At 30.1% G+C, this 26636-nt stretch overlaps 1 protein-coding gene across 1 annotated transcript in view; it reads right to left on the bottom strand.

Moving 5' to 3' along the window:
• LOC100569347 (netrin-B) overlaps window positions 1-23579 on the bottom strand; it is a 52349-nt gene extending 28770 nt beyond the window's left edge. Inside the window, exon 1 of the mRNA XM_008184779.2 lies at window positions 21832-23579. Within this exon, the coding sequence (XP_008183001.1) occupies window positions 21832-23107 (1276 nt within the window). The 5' untranslated portion in view covers window positions 23108-23579. The remainder of the gene's footprint in view (window positions 1-21831) is intronic.
• Window positions 23580-26636: the final 3057 nt, after the last annotated feature.

The raw sequence follows: 26636 nt of genomic DNA, 5'->3' as shown, positions 1-26636 counted from the left end.
CTATATTGTGAACATTTAAGAAGTATGTGTTTAACTGAGATTGATGTGGTGTGTAGGTACCGCAAGGGACAAGCTGGACATTGAGGTAAATCTTCCTTAGGATCATGATTTTATATATTACGAGTACCTAGTCAACCACTAATTTATTTTTAAAAAATTGTACCAAAATTAATTCTCCAAATTACATGATTTATCAAACTAATAAAAAACATACCTACGTCTTAAACTAGTTTATTTGAAAGTCAAAACTACGTGGGATTTTTTTAAATTGTACTTATACAAAACATCCTAACATAACTTATATTTTATTTGCTTAAACGAATAAAAAATGAGGACTCGTAAAGTTATAATTATAGTAGCAAAGTAAAAAAAACCCTTGCATTTATTTATATATCTGCTAAGATTTATAGTGTTTAAATTAAAATTAATGGACGTCTACATTTTGCATTAACCCGACACCGTTGTATCTACTTTGAACAAATTTAACTTATTGCTTTTTCAATGTGTGGTTTTTAAAAAGTGTCAATTTGTTTTTTATACCCTGTGGAAAATAATTTCAAATCACTAATAGATAAATGTTTTAAAAATAGAACAGGAAGTACATCGAATAATTGATTTCTATAAATTTCATTTGACATGTAGTAAGAGTCGTATAATTATTTATTTATTTCGTATGGCTATTATGCAAATCAACATAAATAAATATCAATGGTAACATAAGTAAAAAGTAAGAGAGAGTATACATAGAAATATAGAATTGCATTAATATAATATAGATAGTACTTAAATACTAACAAAATTAGACAACACAACTTTATACTTTAAAAATGTAACCAAATCCAAACGGTAAAAGAAAAAAATGGACCTTACAAATTATTTAATGGTGAATATATTTGAAGGTTTCAACGTGGTAGTCGTAATGGACAATACTTGAATCGCTAACGAAGAGAACATGTTTTCATTCCCTAGTCATTCAAAAACAAACCGACTACGTATTTAAAGAATTTGGAAGTAGTCTATTGTTTTTTTTTCTTATGCCAGTGGTCTATATCGATTCTTATCTTGAAGAACCCGAGAGTAATTTTTTCACTACCTAGACAGTGTCGTTACATCGTTTGAGGAATCCATTGTGTATCATTTTTTAAATAAATTCTTAAACCTTTGAAATGCCGAAGGTATAGAACATTTAATTTTACACTTGATTGACGGTTGTTTTACAAACATTGATGATTAAATTTTGCTCTGTATATACCTATTAATAACATGAATCATCATATTATATAGGTATTTATATAAACAATAAATATGTTGAACATAGAATTTTTAATTAAATATTACCGAAATTATTGTAAATTATCAAAGTGTTAATAATTAATGTAATTTTTTACACAAATAAAAATATATTGAGTACCTATCTGACACGAGTAAAAATGTCTTCAATTATTGAGTTCCCTATAGTATTTATTATTATTTATCTATACGTACCTATTATTTTAAAACAGTCAAACCGATACGATCGAAACTGCAGTGGGTATTTTTCCGTAAAAATGTTAATTTTATATTCAAAATACCTTCTGTATTTTAACGTTCAACCTTGAAAGTTGGTTAGGAATAGAAAATAGATGCACCTATATATATATTTATTCTAGTTGTGTATATCATAATATTATACAGCAATAAAAATTCATATGCAGCAGGTATATAGGTGTACTACTCAATTTGAAACTCTTGCTTTACTAACATTGAATACAGTACCAAGAATTGCCCCAATAACATAAGACCGTCGAAATAAAAAGCATTTTAACCGTGACCTTTTCTCTATAACGATATGTTCTTCGAAAATCATCCCCGATGACCGGGTTGCGATTACATTGTCAAGATTAAGTAACAGTGAGAAAAAACCATCTCTTATTGGTTGTGGGCCATAAAGGTCAAAAGGGTCACAAGCACAAACGACCGTAGGACTAGACTGCTTGGCGCGACGTACAACAATGGCTGATTTATTATTTATTGTACACGTTTATAATATTATGTGTACGATGAATGTATAGGAGACGTGCGTTTGTCTTAAATACAATAAAATAAAATAGAGGCACGCGATGTATCTGAACACATGTGCGACCAATGAGTATTCCATATGTATAAAACTTCATTCCATGACGAAATGGTTGATTTCACGCATTCAGTGTATTTAGAACGTCCGTTTTATGTATAACGGCTAAAAATGGTGTCTGCAGGAAAATTTATGACAAAACTAACGAGTTTTGTTAGACCAACAAAACTATGAAATCCACAATGTTCTAGGCCCTTAGTCCCAACGTTCAAATTGTTTTAATAAAAAAATTCGATTTCGGACTTCAGACACACGACATGTGCTTGGAATAAGTTATTTTCTTTACTGTCTGAATTTTCAACAAGAGTAGCGAGACACTAATGAAACGTAGAAAGAAAAAACAGACTTCTTAGCGTCTGAATACTTGTTGAATACAAATTGGAACTCAGATGGCCGGTTTTGCTCCGTGGTAAAAGATATAATATCTAGAACGTTATTTTTTACGGTGTTTTTTCCTCCATAAAATAAAGGTAAAGTCTTTAGCAGACTTAACAAACCGAGTGCTAACGATTCAAACAAATTATTATTTTGCTTAAAATATAAATACCTATGCTATTAAATGTTTTAACTTTTAATTTATTAAATATTTGTGTGTAAACAATATTTTGTTCAGACTATAAATTAACAACTATAAAAAATACAGGCTTAATATTTTTTACCAAATTACTTACGTAATTGCACATGATTAAAATATAAAAATACGCATAAAATCATAAAATTTGTATTAAGATCTTATTATAATTTTAAAATTGCAAGTAAAATACATATACGTATTTATACTTAGCAGCATTGAGCATATTATATAATATTTTATAGTTGTTTAAAATAATGCTGATGATCAGTAACTTTGAAAAAGAATATAATATCGTGTTTTTTTGGGGAAAACTATGATAGGTACCTACCTAAATTAAAATACTACACAATTTACAAAAATAGACATTAAATTGTTATATGAATGTTATAATATTATTCATGCTCTTAATTTCAGTATAGGAATAAACATTTTACTCGATAACCTTCTTTTATTAGTTACTGCACTTATCAAAAAAGAAAATTCATCTCGTTGTATGATCAACATGTATAAGATAAAGCTTAATCAAAATTAATCTACTCATAATTTTAAACACATTTAATATAGTATTAAATATTAAACAGATTTATAAAAATAGATGCTAATAAATGCACGTTAATATATTTCGATCAAAATTTAGGCTTATGATAATATGTATTATTAACAAATCCGGTAAACAAATGAATTCACTATATATCCGTTTAAATTTTAAAATTATACACTTTTTGATATCAGATTTTTAAAGTATTACACTAAAAATATATACACGCATAAGTAAAATATATTAAATATTATTATAACATTTCGAATTAAAACCGGTTATGACATAATTTTAATGCAAATAATAAATATTAAATATATTGATTGTTACGAAAATTTGTCCATAAAAATATTTACATTCAAATTGTTTACTTCTAAATTAGGACATATGTACATTATAATATAATATAATATTTTGTACGATAAAATATGATTTTAAATGTGCAAAATATTTACTTGTTAAATATTAATTTCACCCTAATTCAATAGTACCTATAAGTACTAAAATATATAACAGGTAATTTTATTTAAATTCTATTCTAACAGTTATGATTTTGGAAGTATTACAAAAGTATTTATTCAGTTACTCTTCAGATAGAACTAAATAAGTTTAAATTGCATGGATAGGTACTGTTATATTTTACAGAGTAACGAACTTTTAAATAGAAAATGCTGAAACACACACTATCCATAAATCACTCTATGTCAACAATTAAAAAATAATTTAATAATTAGCTTACATATTTTATATGTTATTAAGAAATATTAAGTTAACACCATAGCATACATTTGTGACAAAACTTTTAGATGTAGACCATTCTTTTAATTAGCTAAGTTTTGAAACAAAGTATGATTATTTAAATTTTTATTTGTACCAACCTACATAACACATTATTATAACACTGATAGAACAAAATAAATGTAACTTGTAAATGAAAACAAAAAATCGTGCAGGTGTATTTATAAATTTAAGTAGGCGGAAGGTAGTGGATAAGGTTATGTTTATTTTAGACAGTGTATCAACAATGTGATCTACAGTATATAATAATTTGTATTACCCATCATTGTACCTGATACAGTGGTTAATTATAATAATTATAATAATCTATTAAAAATTACCTACATGATATCTTAACTACTCTATAGACTATAATAATTTGTTAACCCAATTCAATAATTGGGTAGGTACAACGTTGTTTTTCTCCTATACCTACTTAAAAAATGTACCTATGTTGAATTGGGTACAAAAATACAAAATATTTTATATTATAAGAAATCCTTTTTCAATCAGTCATATTAAAATATTATTCTCAAACGTTATCCAAAACACTGCTAAAGATAGATTTAAATAGATTTAGATAGATATTAAAGAACAATTTTAAATATCATTAATATGGGCTATCATTTACGTAAATGGCCAATCTTTGACTTAAAATTAAAATGTTTATAATATAATATACATACCTATTACACAAGTTCAACTTTAATCTTTTTCACAACATATTTTTATTTACGTTTTTTGTCGCATCCTGTTCTTTAATATAATCGAAATTAGTAATTATTCAATATTTTTTAATCATTAGTATTCAATATTCATTTATTAGTATTAAATTAGTATCATCGATTTGTAAAATTACTTACTACGTTTAAGTTTGAAGTATAAAATAATATTATTGCTGGTTATTTTCTACGCCTTTATTTTAAAGAACTATACCTTTTAATTTTTTTAATCTCTAAGGGACTTTGACAGTCATATTTAAGATTTAAATGGTTTGAATAATAATATACTAAGTTACATAATTATTTTTATTTTTTAAATATTTTTATACGATAAGCCCGCAATATTATCGAATACTGTAAAACTGTAGAAATATCGGTCTGACAAGAATATTGTAGCGCAGGTGGTCCACCGGTTCTCCATAATATAATATCTCGCCGCTTACAAAACCCCAAGTACCGGTGTGTGTATACTCGTACATATATGCTTACAGCCGATAAAAATCTCCACAAAGCCACTGTTTTTTTCTCCATTTCTCTTTCGTCCTATCTCTTTCTGTTCATTCGATCCCCAACACGACCCCATATCGCATATTTTACAGTGCTGTCAAACACGGACGTTATTAATAGAGTATCCGCGGGGCTACATTGTCCATGAATGACAATATTCGCACTATGTGATAAATACGAGCCCATTATCCGGCAGAGTATACAATAATAACAATAATACAATAATATATACCTATACTCTATAGGTACACACAACACACATACATATAAATGAATAGCGTATACAATAAATTGTACGTATAAGTACTCATAATATATTATGTTTATCCTTAAATTTGAATACGATTTCCTCCAGAAGCAATAACGTATCTGTAATAATCGAATATTTGAGGTAGAAAAAACGTAAGACACATTTTACGATTGGTATTTCTACGAATTTACGTCAGGGTGATGAAAAATAAGTCACAAATTTATTAGTTGTAAAACCATATTGGCAAGAAGATAGTCTGGACAAAACAGTTTAGACTGTTTAGAGATTATGGACAAATGGGTCATGAATTATTTACGATTTCTGATTGTAATTTGTGACACGTAGGGCCGAAACTTGTTTTTCTAAAAAAATTGTATGTTTGTTTAAAACCCTTTTAAACGTTCTCATATTTTATTTTTTAATCTTAAATTATTAAATTAGTTTATTACTTTATTTGCTAAAAATATAAATAAAGAGACTGAATATAGATACCTACATATCAGTCGCCAGACTGAAAACTAAAACTTAAACTAAATTGAGTCAGTATCGAAAATAACGAAAATACCACAAACGTGTTACGCAAAATAAATGTGAATAGTTGTATGATGTAATAATTTGTTATACACTTGATTCGTGGTACATTGTTTATAACATAAATACTAATACTATAATAAATTTAAGTAACTTTTAGAGAAACACGAATGTCGAATGCTATAATGATCGAAAATAATTTGGTTTCGTGGCAGTTAAAAATTAATATTAATACATATATACATATTATATTATTTCTTATGATAAAAGTATAAAAAAATATCTTTACCATAGTATCATGAGAAAATAATAATTAATACACTTATTATTGAGGAACTGCTACAGGATAAAATACTTTTAAAAACAATAAAAACATAAAAATTATATTATTTAATGACTGATGTTATAATATCTAGTATAAAATATAAATGTATAATATATTAAAACCTATAATAGATGTATGATTTTTTTAAATATACTTGAAGTATAATAATTTTTTACGAATGAATTTCAATAAGACAATGTAGGTATTATGTAGTTTATAGTTAATAACCTATAGTATAACAATAATTGTACCCATAAAAATAAAATATTATTTTCAAAGAATCATATTTTAGAAAAAATTTTTATTCATTAGCGCAGTACCCATACTTATATTATCAGGAAACATAAGTAGTATTTTTATATCAATATTTTCATTATTATATAAATGGGCTGTAATTTTATACCAATGAGTTACAAACATAATATACGAGCAAATTATTCCACTGATATAATAATAGGTACTTTTAGTTAAAAAAAATAATATTAAAAACCGTAATGCCATAAAATTATATAGATAGAATATTTCTTAAATAGATAATTTTCTTACATGATTATGGTTTTTTAAATGAAACAAGTATTCATATTTATGCGGACTAAAATTTTACAAAATTTTAAATAAAAATTCATATTATGTAGATTGTAGATATTATTTTAAGGCATAGTATGACTATTCAAATGAATTAAATTATTCAACAAAATTTTCTGACACACTAGAAAAATAACTCTTATTGAAATCCAGACAAATACGCCACACTTTCACGAAACCTTTGTTTTTCAAGGAACATGTAATTGTTCTAAAGACGTGTAAATAAGAAACACACAGTATTCGTAATTTGTACACAGTATTTTACTTACTAACGTACAGAACAAAACCGATATGTTTATGACCGGACGTAGAAGTGTGCGTGGGAGTTCAGAATTTCTATTTTATCCTAAGGAAGACACCACCGACGGGCAAATGTTAATTGTCAAAACCGGTGAAGACCAGCGATAAATAAAAATTGTAGACAAAAAACCCTCGGCAGGACCTTGTTATAAACATAACTATACATAAGGTAATATTAATATATAAATATATTATAATATGTACTTATGTTTAAGTTACAACTACTACCTAGCCGAGAATAATAATTACCCCATGAGGTCCAGAGGAACATTTGTACACAGGAAAAGTAGTATAAAACTATTGAGAAATGAATAGGTATTCGTTTCGCCCTCATTCCGTTGACGACTAGTTCGACTAGGGCAAAGTTTAACACGAAAGAAATTTACGGAACATATCGGTAACTAGACACGATATAATAATACTTTTATTACTTGATTTAATGATAAACAAAGAAATGTCGCATTGTAGGTAGGTACATAACTAATTATAATGATCAATATTATGAATAGATGATAACTGCCAGTAAATTACGGGTTTATCGGAATTAATTGTACGATACTCTTATTCGTAAATTTTCATGGGTAGACGAAATCTAAGAGTAGGCATTCGTCAATCATAAAAAAGCAACAAGGATTTTTATAAAGGATATTTATGAATACGAACGTAATTATTATCATACATGAAATAAAATAAACTCAATAAATTATTTGTTATAACCTATAACTGTTTAATAATAGGTATTTTGAATTACATTTTTAGTTAGAATTTGTAAATTATTTGTTTTTTAATATACATTTTACAGTTAGGTCTAACCTAACCTAGATTGTTAATCAATTAAGGATTATATAAAATGTATACTACATAATATAATATTATAACACACCGTTCGCATTAAAAAAATACTTAACAGCGATAAAGTTTTGTTTATTTTAAAAAGCAATTTAAATGAGGATTATTCGATGATTTGTTTATTGTTCATAATGATTTAGTATTTTTAGAAATATTTACTAAAGTAGATTGTCCTTGACAAATTTAATTTCCATGATTTATATACCTACGCATAAAAGTTTTTTAGTAGGTAACAGTGAAATCGTTTGATAAGAATAGGTTGTGTTTACGCATAAATATTGTAGTTCCCCGAAGGGTTAAAAACATGTTTCTTATACCTGTTGTGATAATCGGGAATAATGATCTATTATTTTATGCATTTATAGACAATAGCCAGGGACGGATCCAGAGCGAAGAATGTATGCCACACAAATAGTTATCATGACGTTCATTTTTATATATTGTATAAGTATCGAATCCATCACTTCCTCATATTATTAAACTATCATTTAGTGATGGTTTATATTACATATATAAAAAAAAAAAGTAAAAGTATCACTATAATTTTAAATTTCTCTAATACTTTTTATTAAAATGTCCAGGATCTAAATAATTTATTAAATTTTAAAATCTAAATGCGTTTAATAATTGCGTACCTAATACATTATTTATATTATTACCTATATAAATAAATTATTAGGCTAAATATTTACAATCAGAATAATAAAATGTACCTAATTATTAGTTTTATATTTAAATTTAAATTTTGTTATTTAAAATGTAACTAATTCATTCCTTTTAATTTTTGTAGTAGGTACACTAATTTATAAAAAAATGTTATTCCTATAATTATTGATAATATTGCAATAATCAAATAGGTAGTGTATAACGTAATTTAAAGGAAAATAATTGCGTTTATTTATACGATAAATATACTGATATGTAACCAAAATTATAGAACTAAAAATGAAGGTTTTCATACATTAAAATGGTTATACAACTATAAAATTTAAGTAGATTATAATTTTATACAAGGAATTTTACCTGTTTATTTAAATTGTTTTTATGAAATAAATACAATCAAATTTGAACATATGTCAGATAAAATAAGTGGAGGCTGAGGTGGACATTAACCCATAGTGCAAATGAAATGTAAGCCAACGTCATAATTGTAATTATATGCACATCACGATTTTTATATACACAAAATACACTTGTCTTATTATTACGTTATTACAGTATAGCTAAGAATTATTTGCATTAAAATTCATTCTGACACAGATAATTGTATTATAGAGTTTTCAATAAAATTAACATATTATTATTAACTTTTCGTCGGGAACGATAAAATTATTTCATAAATTAGTAAGCAAGTTGTTAAGATCCATTCAAGAATTAAGTCAAAATGTAAAAACCAATTTCTATAAGACACATTATTTACATTTAAATATTTTACAACTAAATGGACAATTCCTAACGATACTCTTATTTTCTTATAATAATCATGATGGTTTAGAAATATTACCAGAGTTGTAAATATTCATACATAGTGACATGTACTACGAAGGAACTTTTATCCGGTTTAATTTTAAACAGTCCGAAAACTGAAATGCAACAGAAAAACATCGCTTGTTCATCTTTTATTCAGATCATTTTCTCAATTTCAAAGTTTCTTTAACAGAAGTACCTATTTGTTTTTCCGATTTACTACTGTAAAAACCGATTATATTCGTCCATAATTATATACATTTTAACTTGAATTTAACATCTAACAGTCATTGATCATTTTTTATATAGAAATTATAAGTAGAACCTTTAAAAATAAATATCTTGAAACAAATTATTTAAGTAACATATGAATTTAAAAAAAGAAAGTTTTTAAATTAAATATACCAAAACGATATAATATCAGAATGTTGATATCATATAGATTGGAAATAAAGACTATAATGTTCTAGTTGGTACTTTAGAGAATCATTTATCGACATTCTTGGTAGTATTTCTAGCGTGTACTATTATGTACAGTTCCAATTTATATGTTGAAGAAATGAAGACATTTAAGCAGTAAATACGGTTTTTAGTAATCTCCATCTAGAAATGTTTTTCGAATGTGCGATGATTTATTATTGCTTTCAAACTTAATATTACAACTCATCAGTCACCATTATCCTGCACTGAGGTGAGGTAAATTAGATAAATGCTCAACACCGGCCGATCTATGTATTATGTCAGTATTTTTATCATCGAAAACAAAATCGTATTATTGTGTGTAAAATTAGGGTTCAACATTTTTATTACCTGATGATTAAGAACTCTAACTTTTAATTCACCGTAAATCGTAATTATTGCATCAAATGCTTCAATAAATAACTACTTTGTATTTTATATAACATACAGAGAAGTGCTCACACTTAAAATATATAGGTATATTGATTACAATTGCATTATAAAAATTTAATATTTTTAATTCGGAATTTATATAAAATGTAAATGAAAATAATGTTAATACTTAATAGTTGAATCGAAGAAAAAAACGTGTTTTCAATAAAATTACGAATGTACAATTATTATGAACATTCCATGTATCGGTATCAATTTCATATCATAAATATGAAATCTTTGACCTAGTACCTATAGGGGTTTTGATTAAATTATTATATTATCAAAATAAGACAAATATTATAGCCTTGTTATCCACTTGTGCAAGACGGGTTTTAAAGTATTCTATTATATTGGATAAACATATTTTAAACTAGTCTTCTTAATTTTGAATCTCATATAATTTATAAGCATCAATAAAGAGAGGTACCAACTGAACAACGAAAAAAATATTATCGTGGAATTGGCGCCTCAAACGTATCAGAGTAGTAAACGGGAAGTATTCATGATTCAGATTCGAGTGAGTCTTTTGGTCTCCTTGACAGCCCGTAGGTGTGAATTGTAAATTTAAAAAATACCGGTTCATAAATTATAAACGTACAGAGTGCCGCACGTTTTATTCACTTTATGGTTAGTTTATGATTGGTTTTCATGGATTAAATTTCACAACGACACTAAAATATAAATAGGCACAGTTACAACTTTGGAAAATATACGACTGTCTATGTTTGGTTGGGTCACGCAGGTCAAAAATACAGTTTTCTATTAATTTAATAGGTACAGCTTGTTAGTAATTGCCGTATATAATGAATAAAAAGTCTTAAGTCTGTACGGCAATATAGTACTGTGGCTGTGAGAACTATTTAAGGTATTACCACATGTGTCTAAACCCGTAGGAGTCATCATTATAGAAAAGTTAATTAAACTTAGAGATATTATTTGAAATTTAATTACAAAAAATGAATGTTTTAAAAAAAAGCTAATGAGCATGAACAGTGTTATTATCTGTCAGTTAGAATGAATAGGAATCGATATTTTGTTAAAGGAATAAACAAAATACTCAATAAAATAATACAATTAGCTACAGAAACAAATAAACCAACAAACTAAAAACCAATAAAAATAAAAACCATTAATTTATTACTACAACCAATATAAAAATGAAAATATTTATGTTGATGGAAAAAAAAACAATGAGATAATAAGTTGATCGTTTATAATTTATACCTGATACAAAATCCCATTTATTCAAATATTTGGTTAGTTCTAGAGTTGATTTCTAATTGTGTACCTATAGGTACCTATATGATAAACTGGGACTTGCTAGAAGTCATTCAAAATAATTGATAGGCACCCACTTAAAATATAGAATGCCGGCCAATATAATATTATAAGTACCTTCAAAGAAAATGTATAAAAGCATTTTATGAATTAAATGGCATATTTTGTTAAAACCTAATAGTTCATTATTAGCATACATTTTAAAAAATGTAACAATGTCTATTAAAGTTACCGTTTTAAAAACTTTCATGTTTTATTTTTAAAAAAATAATAATATACTTGAGAAAGCAGGTATGCCTAACGGCTAAAATAAACGGACATATTATTTTCTAAATGATGAACACGTGGATCATTTTTCTAGCCGTTATTTTAGTCAGAGCGGTTACATTGTGGCAACACCTCAAAATAGTTTCTAAAAATTTAACTCCGAATACCTAATATCTTAAAAAAATCAAATACGTAATATTATAATATCTACAATATAGAAAAACACTTGTGACTTTTAAAATTAATAAGTTTATACTTGTAAGTAAATAATTATAAAGTCAATATTTTTATTTTAAGTGATACCTACTATATAAAGATGGATTACAATATGAGTACGTAATTTTAAATGAAAAACAGTAAAATATATCACGGCTACATCTAAACGATAATGCGCGAACCAAATTAATTCTTGTTATTGTATTATTAACATTTAACATTGTTATAAAGACTATAATATTGCAAGACGCAAGTTAATGAAAATATTGACATTGAAGAACGCTTGATCGAGAAATACTTAATTACGTCTAATTATGTGTATCCTATCACGGGCATATCGTTTTCGCCGCGTTTTCATAAACTATGACCAGGCTGTGAATTGAATGCATTAAATAACTGTTAAAAGCTACGTACTATTAGCAAAATATGCTTTAAAAATCAAACCAAATGCAAAGAATGTAATTTAAAATAAAAAGGAAGATAATTTTATTTATTAATCACACGTTTAAATATGATTATAAAAAAAATATTCAAAATAAACCTTTATTTAGATAATATATAAATATGTAATGTTATAAATAAGATAATTAAGGTTGTCATTTAGTCAAACTATGTATTATGATGTTTACAATATTATTTTCTACGTTGTTGTAAATGTTGCTTGAATTAATAATTAAAATATTTACAAAAATATGTTGCAACATTGAATAAATTTCCAATATTTACTAGATAATATTGATGTTGGGCATATTTTGATCAAACTTAATTCCTTAACTGGAAAGAACCAAAAGAAAAAAAACTATCAAGCAAATACGTCATTAAATTCACAATCCAGCTGGCGATGACGATCGCGGTCGAAGTCACAGTTGTCGCGTCGGCTCACATGATGGTTTTTTGAAAAAAAAAAACAAAAAATATAATATAATAGTAAAAAAAAAACCATTTTGTCGCGGAGCCAACGCAATAAAAACGTGCGTAGAAAATTTTATACTATTATTATTATTATTATTACTACGCAAACGGCTCATTTTTATAATATACGCGCGTTCTATACCCGTCGGCCGGCGCGACGGTGACATTACCTCTGCCAACAAAACACAGTGCGACACCACAAGTCCACAACTGAAGCGATTGTCACACACGACAAGCGGACGGCAGCGGCGGCGGCGACGGTACTTAACGGGCGGCGTGTGTTAACAGTTTTATTAGAGCGATTCACGCACGTCGCTATTAATTACGGTCAAACGGGCTGCAATAACGATAAACAGCTAGCTAGACAAAACGACCCGCGCTATTTACACGCGTGTTTTGACAAAATCCAACGATCGCGTTTTATTCGTTTTTATCCGACAGACGTATATTATATATAATAATATAATATAATAAATTATAATAATAGAGGTCAAAAATAAACCGTTTCCGCCCCTGCGCAGCCACAGCCGCCGGCCACATAGTTGTTAAACAGATGTGTAGTTGCGTACAATGATGTACTGGGTGAACCACGCACACGGTTTCTGCGGCAGTGGGTATCGTCGTCAAAGTTAAGGTGCTATCGGAAAACGTTATGTGCGTTATGTCTGGTAGCGTCTGGCGGAAATCCTCCGGAGGCGAATGTTACAATAATAATAATAATAATAATAATAATAACAAGTACCTAACAACATAACGAAATAATACGATATTATCATTTTGTTATTATTGTTATGATGCGCGTGGACGACGCCCGAGGAAGAATAATATGAATTGCATATTTCGATGTGTATATATAATAATACATATACATAGCGAAGGCGCCGCACACAAAGGTCTTTGGGTCTCAAAAGTGTCACGTGAATGAATAACTAATCTGGATGAGTTCAATCTCGGATAAAACGCTTCGAATTCCCAACACGTTTCAGCCGCCTATATTATAGCGTATATTATAATAATATATTTGGTATTTGTGGTATTCACTGATAACATTGTTTTGCCAACTTTGCGATTTTACTTCGCACCTACTACCTAGACTCCTTTATAGTAACCTACCTATAAACTAATTTTTTAAAGAATTTTATACGCGCTTATCACTTCAAACATTTAAAATTAATCAATAATATTGCAATTGAATTACTCATAACACATAAGTCATAACTTACATACATACACGCACTACCTGTAGGTAATTTTTATTTATGAAACTAAATTAAACTATAGTCTATACCATAATATTATATTAAATAATATAAAGCAGTTCAAGACGTGTTCGAAACGCATTTTAAGGATGATAAATATTAAAATATATACTGTATATTATTTGATTATGCAGCACCACGGTCATAAGTTTATTTAACAGGGTGGTTGTATAAATATATAGGTATGTGAACATTTAATATCTATAGATTCTAAATGCAAAAATATCATTTTTTAAAGTCATGGTATTTGTTTGTACTAGGTATGATAAATTCCACCTGCATACCTAGCTTAACACTCCTACGTTAAATGCAGCTATATTGACACAACTGACAAAAATCTCCTATCATCAATAAACTGTACGTTTCGGTTGAGTAATTGAGAAAATTGAATTGGGAGTGGTCTCTAGTCGGTGCGGTGGCACCTATTATGATAATTTGCATAACATTTCATCGCACATTAACAATACTCTGGATTATCTTGATCATTTTTCATTAAGGGGCTACTTTATAGAAAAAAACCATTAAAAAAAAATGATTCAACGGACAAAAACAAAACCTTTAATTCAAAATATGCGATCCTAGTATAATTCACCACTGTTATTAAAAAAAAACGATTATATATCCTTTTGTCATAATCAATTATTATATGTGTACAGTGTTTTTTTATAAATATTTTACAGCTAACATTTTTAAGCTTGCAAGAATGAATAAATAAAAATTATATAGAAAATCTAATATTAATTTGAATAGGTAACTCAATTAACCAACCCTAACGTTATAACAAGCTTCATTATTATTAAAATTATATGGCACATCATAATTAAATAAATCAATAAAATTAATTTTATCAATATTCAAGATCATTGATGTAAAATAATATTATAATTGCGAGTAAATATGATAAAATATTTTAATGAACGCTTATAAAAAATAAACGAAATATTATACAGTTGATGTAAAATTAAATCACATTAAACGTACAACAAGTAACAACATACATCTCTTCATATGGGGATAGTGTCGTGTTATTTTGTCCTACTACAACAATGTATCCAATAAGGGGAAAGGCGTACAGAGATTTATACAGCTTTCAGTGTCAACTCGTGGATACATACAAAACTGTCTGGCGGCGTCCGGATAAGTGCAAAAACGCACTGGGGGACAAGATCCTGTTTGCAAATTAGCAAGTCCGTTTTTGCAAACACGATATTCACACGGCGGCAGTCACGACACACAATGCTTATATTTATAAATCCCAATTTATTCTATTACTTTATTTTTATTAACTTTAGCCAAGCAAAAAAAAATTTTTATGACAAAACTACCAACTTATTCTATTTACAAAAAATATTGACGTTTTAATGTTAAATTTTTCCTATATGTATCCATTAGACGAAAATGAGATTACAGATGTCTCGTAAGTATTAAATAAGTCTTTTTCACTTTTCGGTAAAGCGTTATCTGGCTGTAAGATTAAATATTTAACAGTTCTCTAGTGACTTAAAAACAAACAGCAGCTGTCAATCTATTTAGAACGATTTCCGTGTGCATATTTAAGTATGAAAATTTCAAATTAAATATGTTTAGATTTTACTTTAATGATTTAATTAAAACATATATATATATATGCGTGGAATTATTTTCAGATATTATTATTAAGATATATTATGTACTTAAGTTAATAAATCGAACAGGAAATATTAAATCAAACACAAAAAATTGCATTTATGCTTTTGATACTACTATTACTACTCTATATAAAACGGATATTTTTTTGTGTTTAAATAGAATAGGTAGTTATTGATAAATATTTTTATTTTTTCCATTAAAATTTGAATCTGTGTATTTTGAACACAAAATGTGTATTAAAAGAGAAAAAATATAATATCTAGATAACGTTTAAAATATACCGACATACCTACATGCATGTTTCAATAGCCGCAAGCCATAAACTACCGACCCTAATAATTATATTGAGCCAACTGTGTAGTTTAGGTACGTGTATATATATTTTATACCTAACATTATGATGAGTTACAAAATTCCTAAAGTGAACCTAAATAATTATCATCCCCTTCACTTGTCTGAGTGACTGAGTCATATACTCACATGTCATTATATTTTTAAAATATCATGAGAATGCATTACATGTAACAGTAACACCGCATAAAGTGATGAATTGTTGATACAGTATAAGATTAAGCGGTTTCAAGAAATAACTGAAAAATAAAACGTTTAAAACCATAATTAAATTAAATAATTGTTTTAATTTATAAACTATAAACATGACTCAATTTGTCAATTATTATTAAACTATTTTGTAATGAATCTCAATGAAACAAACTTATTCATACACAAGTACCAATATTGTAATAGTAGGTAAAGAATAAAATACAAATGGTTACAAGTAGGTACATAATAATATAATTGTATTGTTGTAAAAAAATAACATGTATAACGACATCGTGCTTAACATTTACTAAGGTAATGTAAACTTGCCAATTCCAAATAGTAACATAACATTATGAGACATAAGTTATAATGAATAATAGGTAAGACATAAACACTAACATATACGCAGACTGCCAAAACATAATAATAACGATTATATTTTATCGTGGTATATTTACAAGGTAATTCACTCGTCTATCATACAAATTGCTTTTTATTAATTATACTCACACAATTTTTATGTTTTTTATAACACTGAAAACAGATGTTTTTCAATAAATAATGTTTTTATCGTTTTAAATATACTGCATTTACATCACCAAATACAAACTATATCGGAAATATACTTAATCACTTAAGATAATAGGAAACATTTCTTATAAATAAAGAGTACATGTTAGTTATTTTGCTTATATGATAAATTGAAAATATACACATCCTGGGAGATGGCATGTTGCATTGGGAAGAAATCGAAAAGTCTACGCACGTGCGGACGTCATATTGTTAATAAACGGCCCTGTTATTTCTCACCTATGCAACCGGTTCACGCTGGCCAGCGTGACCGGAATCGATTCATAAATAAAGAGATTCCAAAACGAGGAGTACATAATATACAAAACACCCTGGGCCAGATGGAAAGAGGATAGTGCGTGTATGCGGCGGCTTGCACAAGAGAGATGGAGATGGGGAAAAAAATAACACGAAAACAGATTTTAATCTGATGTCCGTCTGCGTTTTTGTGATGCTGTACGCCTGTACCATGGGGTATCGTCGACTGTATAGCTTGCGGGGGTCAATGACAAAAAGAGAGAGAAATAACAATCCATCCATTGTTAAATCTCAACGATAGTTTGATTCACGATTGCATGAAACTGAACGATTACAATCGAAATAATATGTAGACCGAACTAGCCAATTTGATGATCTGCAGCAGAGCTTATCGGAATCGGGGTCAGTAATATTATGGTCGTGATTTTAATACAACTACCTAGGTATAGTTTATAACTACTAATATTTCCTTTTGCGTATATTACGAACATTTCAATTTTTTTTGTGCTGACGATGGCGACATAATATATATAGGTATACATGTATTGGGTATTCATTTAGCTAAATAATATGTGCTGTGAAACCAAATTTATATTATTAATTTATAACCATACTGTTATAGCACAACTATAATAATATGTCTATTGTCTATTAATAACTATTGTCATAAGTATACTAATTACTATGTATATTATTTTACATGGTACATACTACATTATAGCGGTACTAAATAGGTACTTATGATATATTAATAATCACAATTGCTTTAAAAAGTTGAACTGTTATAAAACTAAATACAAGTCATACCAGCTTAAAAATAACAATATTTTTTATTTTAGTGTTAATAAAAAAGGATTGCTATTGTGCATTGTTAATGCGTAAACGTGTAATCTACGGTTTCTATAGCTCTGTCAAGAATCTAATAGCCATAATTATTATTGATCTCTCTAATAACTACAATTTGACCCTTCGGGTAATTTTTCAAGATCAGAATAATTTTTCAGGACAGAGGTGTCAATACCTTTTGAACATAATATGTTTTACTGTCTTGCATGAGTTATTGAGAGCTGAAGAATGTTTTCAAATAATGATACAACTAAATACTTGTAACTTATAATTTATATGTATAGGTAATGCTTACTATGTTGGTGTCTCACAACACAACTAACAACATATTATAAATTATAGTAAAGCACAATCGAGAATTAATAGAGTTTTCTATATTATTATATATTATTTCAATAATTAAATATAAAATAATATCAAGATACAAAATAAATAAAACCGTTTCTATTTTTTATAGTCGTCGTGCTACTATTAGTTTTTTGCGTCAGAAATTCAGATGGTAAGTAGATGTAAATTGTAAATACAATCATGATTTTATCAATAGAAACACAACTCACTAAACTCAGCGTATTATAAGAATTCTTATAATTAAATCAAATCAAACCGATAAGTTTAACTAGTTACAGAATACTGCAGATCTGCAGAATAATATAAAATCACAAGCCATGAGAAATTATTTTATACCTTTCTTATCTACATCTCAATACACTTTAATGATTCGTCACAAATATCAAATCCAGTATAATATCTACGCGTAAATAAATCTTATATAATAAATTTACCTACAACAAAACTGAATAAATCCAATGTTCAAACTGTTCTAAATAATTATATAGTTTTAATGTAGATAATACATAAAGCTCCTAAGTAGGTATATCGAGTTTCGAATAGTATAATATTTTAATTTAGGTACTTAATGTCTTTTTATTAAATTATTATTTGTATGAGTACTTACACATTTTAATATGATCCAGAAAATTATCTATAAAACTAATAATATTATTATTATTTAACCCTTATAATGGTCCATGGTTACTTTTCAACTATTAAAAAATAATTTACTCTCCATAAGTACTTATTGAATATTGAATTTATTTCAAATTAATTATTTTTGTTATATAGATATTATGTTTATTTTGCTTGTTAATTTTTTTTTTATTATTATTATTTTAAAACATACAAGTCATTTTTATCGTCTAAAATTGACATTAATAATGAGGGGTGGCCAAAAAAAATTAACACTGGGATGTCGAAATTCAGTATACGACTGATTGTACCTAATTAGTAATTACCTACAATTGGCTAACTGATAGGTACACCAAGTCCAAATATTATAATATAATATATTTAGTGCTGCTCTCAATCCCAAAGGTTTGTAATGTAATAATTATGCTATTATGTGGATATACCTGCTGCTACAAGTGTATAAGATTAATAAAAATAATGCACTAATTTCACTGATAAAATTGACATTTGCCAAACTGTCACGCTATTAGGTATAGTCATAAGCGTGCGCACGGGGTAGTCATGGTAGGCACTAGACTACTCTGCGAACTCCTCCCGGCCACCCTCAATATTCAATATTATTATTATTATAATTGATAGTCAATCATAAAATAATTTTTTACCACGGTAAATGTAGTTAAATGAGGTTACCCCATCCAAATTAGTTTTTGTAACTTAGGTGTGAATATGAATATTATATATACGTAATATGTGTGTGTTAATGTATTTATGTATGACTACCCTGCCAGAAATTCTGCGCACGCTTATAGGTATAGTAATATCTAACTAGAATATTGGCCATAATTTATTTACATTGATAATTAATAATTATTGAGATTTTTTACCGCAATGACCAATTATAGATGTTACTATACGTATCATAACTGAGGTATGTCTTTTATAAAACGTACCCCCATTAACACTTCAATTATATTACTTTTTTATGTGCATAAAATAATAGACGTGACTTTTTAAGCCCGCTCGATCTCTTCTTATGCGGGGGGAGAAGATTTTCTCTATAAAATAATAATATACAAAACAATTTAAATTTATAAAAGTAAGGACGGGCGTCTATGTATGGTAAACACCTTGGAACAGTTGGATCCAACAAACTAATCTATTAGGTACCTATCTATCTAGATTATAGATATACACACATTATACCTAATATTATATAAATACAAACTATTCTATGTAATACCAACTAAGCGTTAAACCAACTATTTGTTAAAAATAATCGTCTATCCAACTACAAGGATACAAAGAACAAAATTATAGTAATATAGTTGGCATGATGTCTCTCTTACTGTCTCGTTACCTTGACATACCATCCTCCGCTCGTAATCCTCAGGAAACGGTCGAAGCGTTTTGTCAGACCGGATATTATGAGACTCGCAAGTACATAACTTACAAGACCCGTTCCGCTTAAATTTCGTAGTACTGCACACTACTCTTACTTAGTACGCACTCGGAAACGTTAACACGAAAACGGTTTGATCGAGAAAAGAACGGCATGACATACACACGGAGAAAAACGCCAGTGACAAACGTGTTTTCAAAAGATTGACTGAAAATATCGTGGTTATCCGCTCGTGAGTATGTTTAGGAACAATGTAGACCGCGGTCGTTGAATTTGTACCACGGTCGTAGTCTCAGACCGCGGTCGAGGATACTATAACGCCTATGTGGTGAATGTTTTTTTTTTTTTGCGAGCCGTTATAATTACTATATTTTCTATTGGACAGCGTAAAAGAAAAACAGTAACCTTTTTCTACCATAAACCTATAAAGCGATGTTTATATAGGTCTATGTTTTCTACACGTCTGTGATCTGCCGTGCCATCACGGTGACTTTGTGAATCACAACTAATCTTATTTCGTGTCGCCGTTCGTAAATGCAATGCATTTCAGCGAAACGATTTCTTGTATCCCTCCGTATATTTGAGAGTCTTCCGGAATTATAATCGGAACGACGAAACGCGTTGACCGTTTTCCAAACATTACGAACATAGTTGGGTTAGTTCATGTAAGACGCAAATTAGTCACTTGGGCATGATGATATTATTCATAGGTTCCTCGTACTAGAACGACATTACGGCCGTTATTTAGAATTTATCGTAGTTTCACATCCTAGTTTTACCTATGTATAATGTATTGTGTGCACATGGGCTGGTAAAATCCAAATAAAACCTTAACAAAATAGATTGCTAAAGATTATTTAAAAATAAAGGTTTCTTGAGATAGAATATACCTCAAAATTCCAAAAATCAAAATATTATTCTTAAAGCGTCGAAGGTTTAGCGTACTAAAAAAAATCGTACTCTAATACCGCGGAAATTAGTGATGCATTTTGGGTGGGAGGAGGGAGAGCAATTGACTCGAGTGGCCCATTTTTATATGGGCTATGGGTTTTTACTATTTAAGCTTATAACATAATATATAAGCTAATTGTTACTGTAAAAAATAGACATTTATATTCTTTAATGATGGAAAAGGGGTTGAAAATAATTATGCATACATAATTTTATCTGTATTCATCTCAAACTTACGTACTATAGGTAATTATAATTACTTAAAATAACTATTAAATTTTGATTGAATCGACTGAGGTACTTACGTTTACATTCGTTGGGATCGCGAACAGTGGCCCTAGCCCAGGGCCTGTCGAAATGGAATGGCTTGCACCGATCGCAGTCTCGTCCAGCGGTGTTGTGCTTGCAGTCGCATACTAGCGACGCCCCGGGACCTGACGGTATGCACTTGGACGCGTGTCCGTTGCACTTGCACCGGCCGCCCACGGACAAATCGGACACCGCATAATGGTACGTGCGGCCGGCGGACGGCGACGCGGTGGTCACTGGAACGACAACGGTGGTCTTTTCAGGTTCATGTCCCTGCAACTCCTGATCCGGGTTCAGCATGAGCAAATCAGCACCCGTCTTGTTGCCGTTAAGTGGTTCGTCCGAATCTGACTTTAAATCCAACCCGGTGGCGCCAAGGCTGGTGGTCGTGCTGGTGGTGGTGCTGGAGGTGGTGCTAGCGGTGGTTGCCGCAGCGCCGGCAGGCGAGTCCGGAGGCGCGGACGGGAAGTGCAACCGGTTGAATATTATTTTCACGTCGGTGGCCGTCACCCAGTCCTGTAGCACGGGGCTGTTGTCGAAGTCGATGGCACTGGGCCGGCCCTCCAACGTGCTGAACGCGACCCGGGACGCCGACGACCCGGCCCCGTTGAATCGGTGCGAGTCAGTGCACAGGGCCTCCTGCTCGTTGGCCTTGGTGATGATGGCCCGGTTTGGCCGGCCGTACACCTTGCGGCACTGCCCTGAGTAGAACTGGAACGGTTGCCACGTCTTACCATAGTCCATGCTCTTGTACACTGCTATAGAGTCCGGTTTGGCGGCCTTTGGGCAGAACTGCAGGTTGATGTACGTGAGCTCGTACTTTTTGCCCAGCGACAGTGTGAGCGTCACGTTATCGGGCGGTGGTAACGCCGATGCCGGGTCCACCGGTTGCGCGGACAGCGTCTCGGACCGCCAGCACGTGGCATTGTACGGGTTGTTCGGGTCGGTCAGGTAGGCGGCCGGGTGACGGCGTTTGGGCTGTGTGTCGTCGCACGTGTGGCAGACACCCTGGGACGTGGGGCCCAGCTCGCAGTATCGCTCGGGACCACTCACGCCACACGTGCTGGTAGACTCCACGTGACCGCCATAAGCGGCGTTGACAAAGTCGGGAACGCACCGACGAGCCCGATCTCCGTCGTAGCACGGATCGGACGTATCCGACGGATCGGCGTCGGCGGGCGCCCACGAAAAGACCGCGAAAGACAAGATGATGACTACGCTAACCACGACATAATGAGACGCAACGTCATGGACGTTATTACGGTACACCATCGCGATCTGATTTTTTCTTTTTTTCGACGAAAGACGTTCCCTCTTGTATACACAATTAATGTATTATGTAACAAATGTTAATTGAATTCAGCTAGACATCCGAAAAGCATAAGCCATTTAACCGATATATCCTTATTACTATTGTACTGTCGCGTGTTATATTATATTTTACGTATTTTTACGCGCAGTTGGCCGGATGCCAAGCATACATTCCCCCCCCGCGCACGGGGTGGCCGTGGTAGGTATTATATATATATTATAATATATAGCTAATCGTACTTATATACATACGTAATATTACGACAAGCGACGGCTGCGACGGTATAAATCGCGATACACACACTCGAAACACTGTTGTACGCACGCACATGCACTGCGGTATAGCGGGCGGCCGTTATGCTCGTTCTCGTTGCACAAGCGGACCACGACGGTGATACACGGGACCGGAGACTGACTGACTGCCGCGATCTCGGGCGGCAGACACGGTGCCGCGCGTCTAGCGCGCACGGCTGGGGCGGAGCGGGTCTCGTGCGCTCCAATCGGGTGGAAAATGGTCCGCCGCGGACGGCCGGATAGTGGGGCTGCCGCCGGCCGGTCGCACGGCCCGCGGGAGAGGTGAAATTGGCAATCGGGCAAATCTGCTATGCAGTTATACCTTCTTCTGCTTTTGATTCTACCTCTGCCTATATAACGTGCATGCCTGCACTTCGTCTTCTACTGCTTGTACTTCTTCACTTCTTCATCTTCTTGAAGATTTGTATAACATATCATCGTAACATGTATTTTTATGTAATGTGCTTATGCGCAATGGTTAAAAGTCAACATAACTGCGGAACCAACAACTATAGATGGTAGTAATAGCCAATAGGTACATAATAGTAATATTAGGTACGATCGTAATGTGCAGGTACATCATGTCATAGATGCACTCTATATTTACTTCTGACTCCCCTCCCCCCACCTCATCACTTGATTAATTATAATAAATTACATGGTAATTATTCTGAAGTGGGATTAACGCCTTACGTGACCGTGGAGTAAGACGAGTCAAGTCCAACACCAACAAGTGTGTTACAAATATGATATTATTAAATCGTGTCATCAATCCCACTATTATACGCTATCCCTGACCTGGAAGATTGACCCGAAGCTTAAAAGAATGTCTGATTTTTTTGCATGTATTGATGCATCTATGAATATTGTATATGTATATTATTGTATATAATATTTGTAAATATTTCGTCGTATTAAAACATATTATTATCGATTCAATGTTTAAGACGAATAGAATCTACAGAATAATGGAAAAGCTCGCACAAATATTATTATAACCTATACAACATTTCAACGGTTAACTCAGTCCAAATCATTACACGAAATATAAATAAATCAAGGTTGTAGTATTAATTTAAATAATTATTTTTTGATACGTTGTTACTTTATTATTATTATTATTTTTTTAATATTATAGAATATTATTATCTTGTATTATTTACTTTTATTGAAATTAAATTTAATGGTATTTTTATATTTTACAAGCGGTTATATTCGTTTTGTGTTAAACAAACAAATTTGTTTAATGAAAATTTGAAAATTACACATTGTTAAAATGTGTTTGCATAGTACATATAGATTGTACATAATGTCATTATTCGATTGTCTTTAAAGTAATTTAAAATAGTTGTCAGAAGTATAATTTGTGCAGAAGTTTCTTATTTGTTGTCAAACAATAACAATGGCTTGAAACTGTGACCAACTTCTGGCAACAGCCATAATATGTAGATTGTAGCTGTAACTTGTAAGTATATATATTATAAATGGGATTTAAAACAGGCGTTTAACTTTTAATAATTTAACCCTTAAGTCTTTACTTTTGGTTGTTCTATTATAATTTTAATTATTTTGGTAGAATTATTATGTTTATTGTTTGCAAATGAAAATATTGTTATAATAATATAATATATTATTCATGATTTATGTTCCATAGTTATAATTATAAGTTATTGATCTTATACTCATATGGATAATTTATTTTGTATTGAATAATGCGTACATCTTGAACATTTTTTGTATAGATATAAAGTCTATATCAAATAAAATTACTCCTCGTGTACCTGCGAATAGAAAAAAAGTTAGATATGTATATAGGCAAAATATTTTTTCAACCACCCTTGTGTCAAAAACCATTACTGGATTCGGCTAGCAACTAACCTTACTATCACGCCACTCGCATGTAGTTTATTTACATACAGACATTTCATTTAGTAGGACGTTACGGATTTCATTTATATTATTGTTTTGGAAAAGAAATATATATAATATGTATACTCAAATATGGTGTGATTCAGTGTATAAATTATTGCGTATGTTGGGGAACTCTACATTTTCTGAAAGTATACGACGTACGCCGTTCTAGCGGCGGCAGGGTATTACCATAACAATCAGATGTAATTTTACCGGGCCCAGGCTTGAAACAACGACTGCACCGCGTCGACAACTATCTTATGTTCTGAAAACAAATTATACACTGTGCATGGCATGCAGTTCATGGAGCGTCCGGACCGTGAAATCCAATAATACAGCCAAAATATAGAACCTACTGATGATTACATACCTAATATTGATAACTGATAAGTCTCCAATACATTAAATAGACAATGAAACATAAGTATTATAATTTATAGTAAAGTGACACACCAATCCAACCAATACCTACATCAAACTGATCAAACCGTAATTATTTGGTCTACAATATGATTTACGATACATTACAATGATTAACTCTAAAATAATATATATATATATATATATATTTATATATGTATAATATACCTAAAAAATAAATAAATGCCTAATAAACGGATGGTTTTAAAATACATTTTAACAATAAAAAAAAACTTAATATTATGATCTTCAAAAAGTTTACCTATTGATGCCACTTAAAATACATAAGTACCTAATACTTACTCCCTAAAATATACTTAAAGTTTTAGTAAATATGTTATATAGACCAGTTTGTCCAGTTGGTCACAATTCGCAACCCATATAAAAAATATGAAAAAGATTAAACTTCTGCACATATTATTATACTTCTGACCACTACCTATTTGTAATTTTTTTTACAAGTTATCAACTAATACGTTACAGATAATCTACATATATCGATAAACAAGGCACAATAGATATGTGTAAAAAAAGGCTACCTAACAATTATTATAAATTGTATTTTTAAAAGTTAAAGAACAAATTAATAATAATGGCATAAGATACATAATCATATCATCAAATTCGATAGGTACATATTATATAAGTTTAAGCTATACATAAGTATTTACTAAAAAGTAATAATACGAATAAATTAATCAAAAACTATTAAAACTAATAATATGATAATATATATTTTCAAGTGCAATATTTTAATGACACTTTTTCATCCCTCAAGAACACTGTTAGATATTTCAATATTAAATAAAGTCTATGTGCGCATAGATACCATGATAGTATATTATGATACATTGATACATCATTT

This window comes from Acyrthosiphon pisum, chromosome A1 (assembly GCF_005508785.2).
Source record: "Acyrthosiphon pisum isolate AL4f chromosome A1, pea_aphid_22Mar2018_4r6ur, whole genome shotgun sequence".
In the NCBI taxonomy this organism is placed as follows: Eukaryota; Metazoa; Arthropoda; class Insecta; order Hemiptera; family Aphididae; genus Acyrthosiphon; species Acyrthosiphon pisum.
This window is presented reverse-complemented; position numbering and strand designations above follow the sequence as displayed.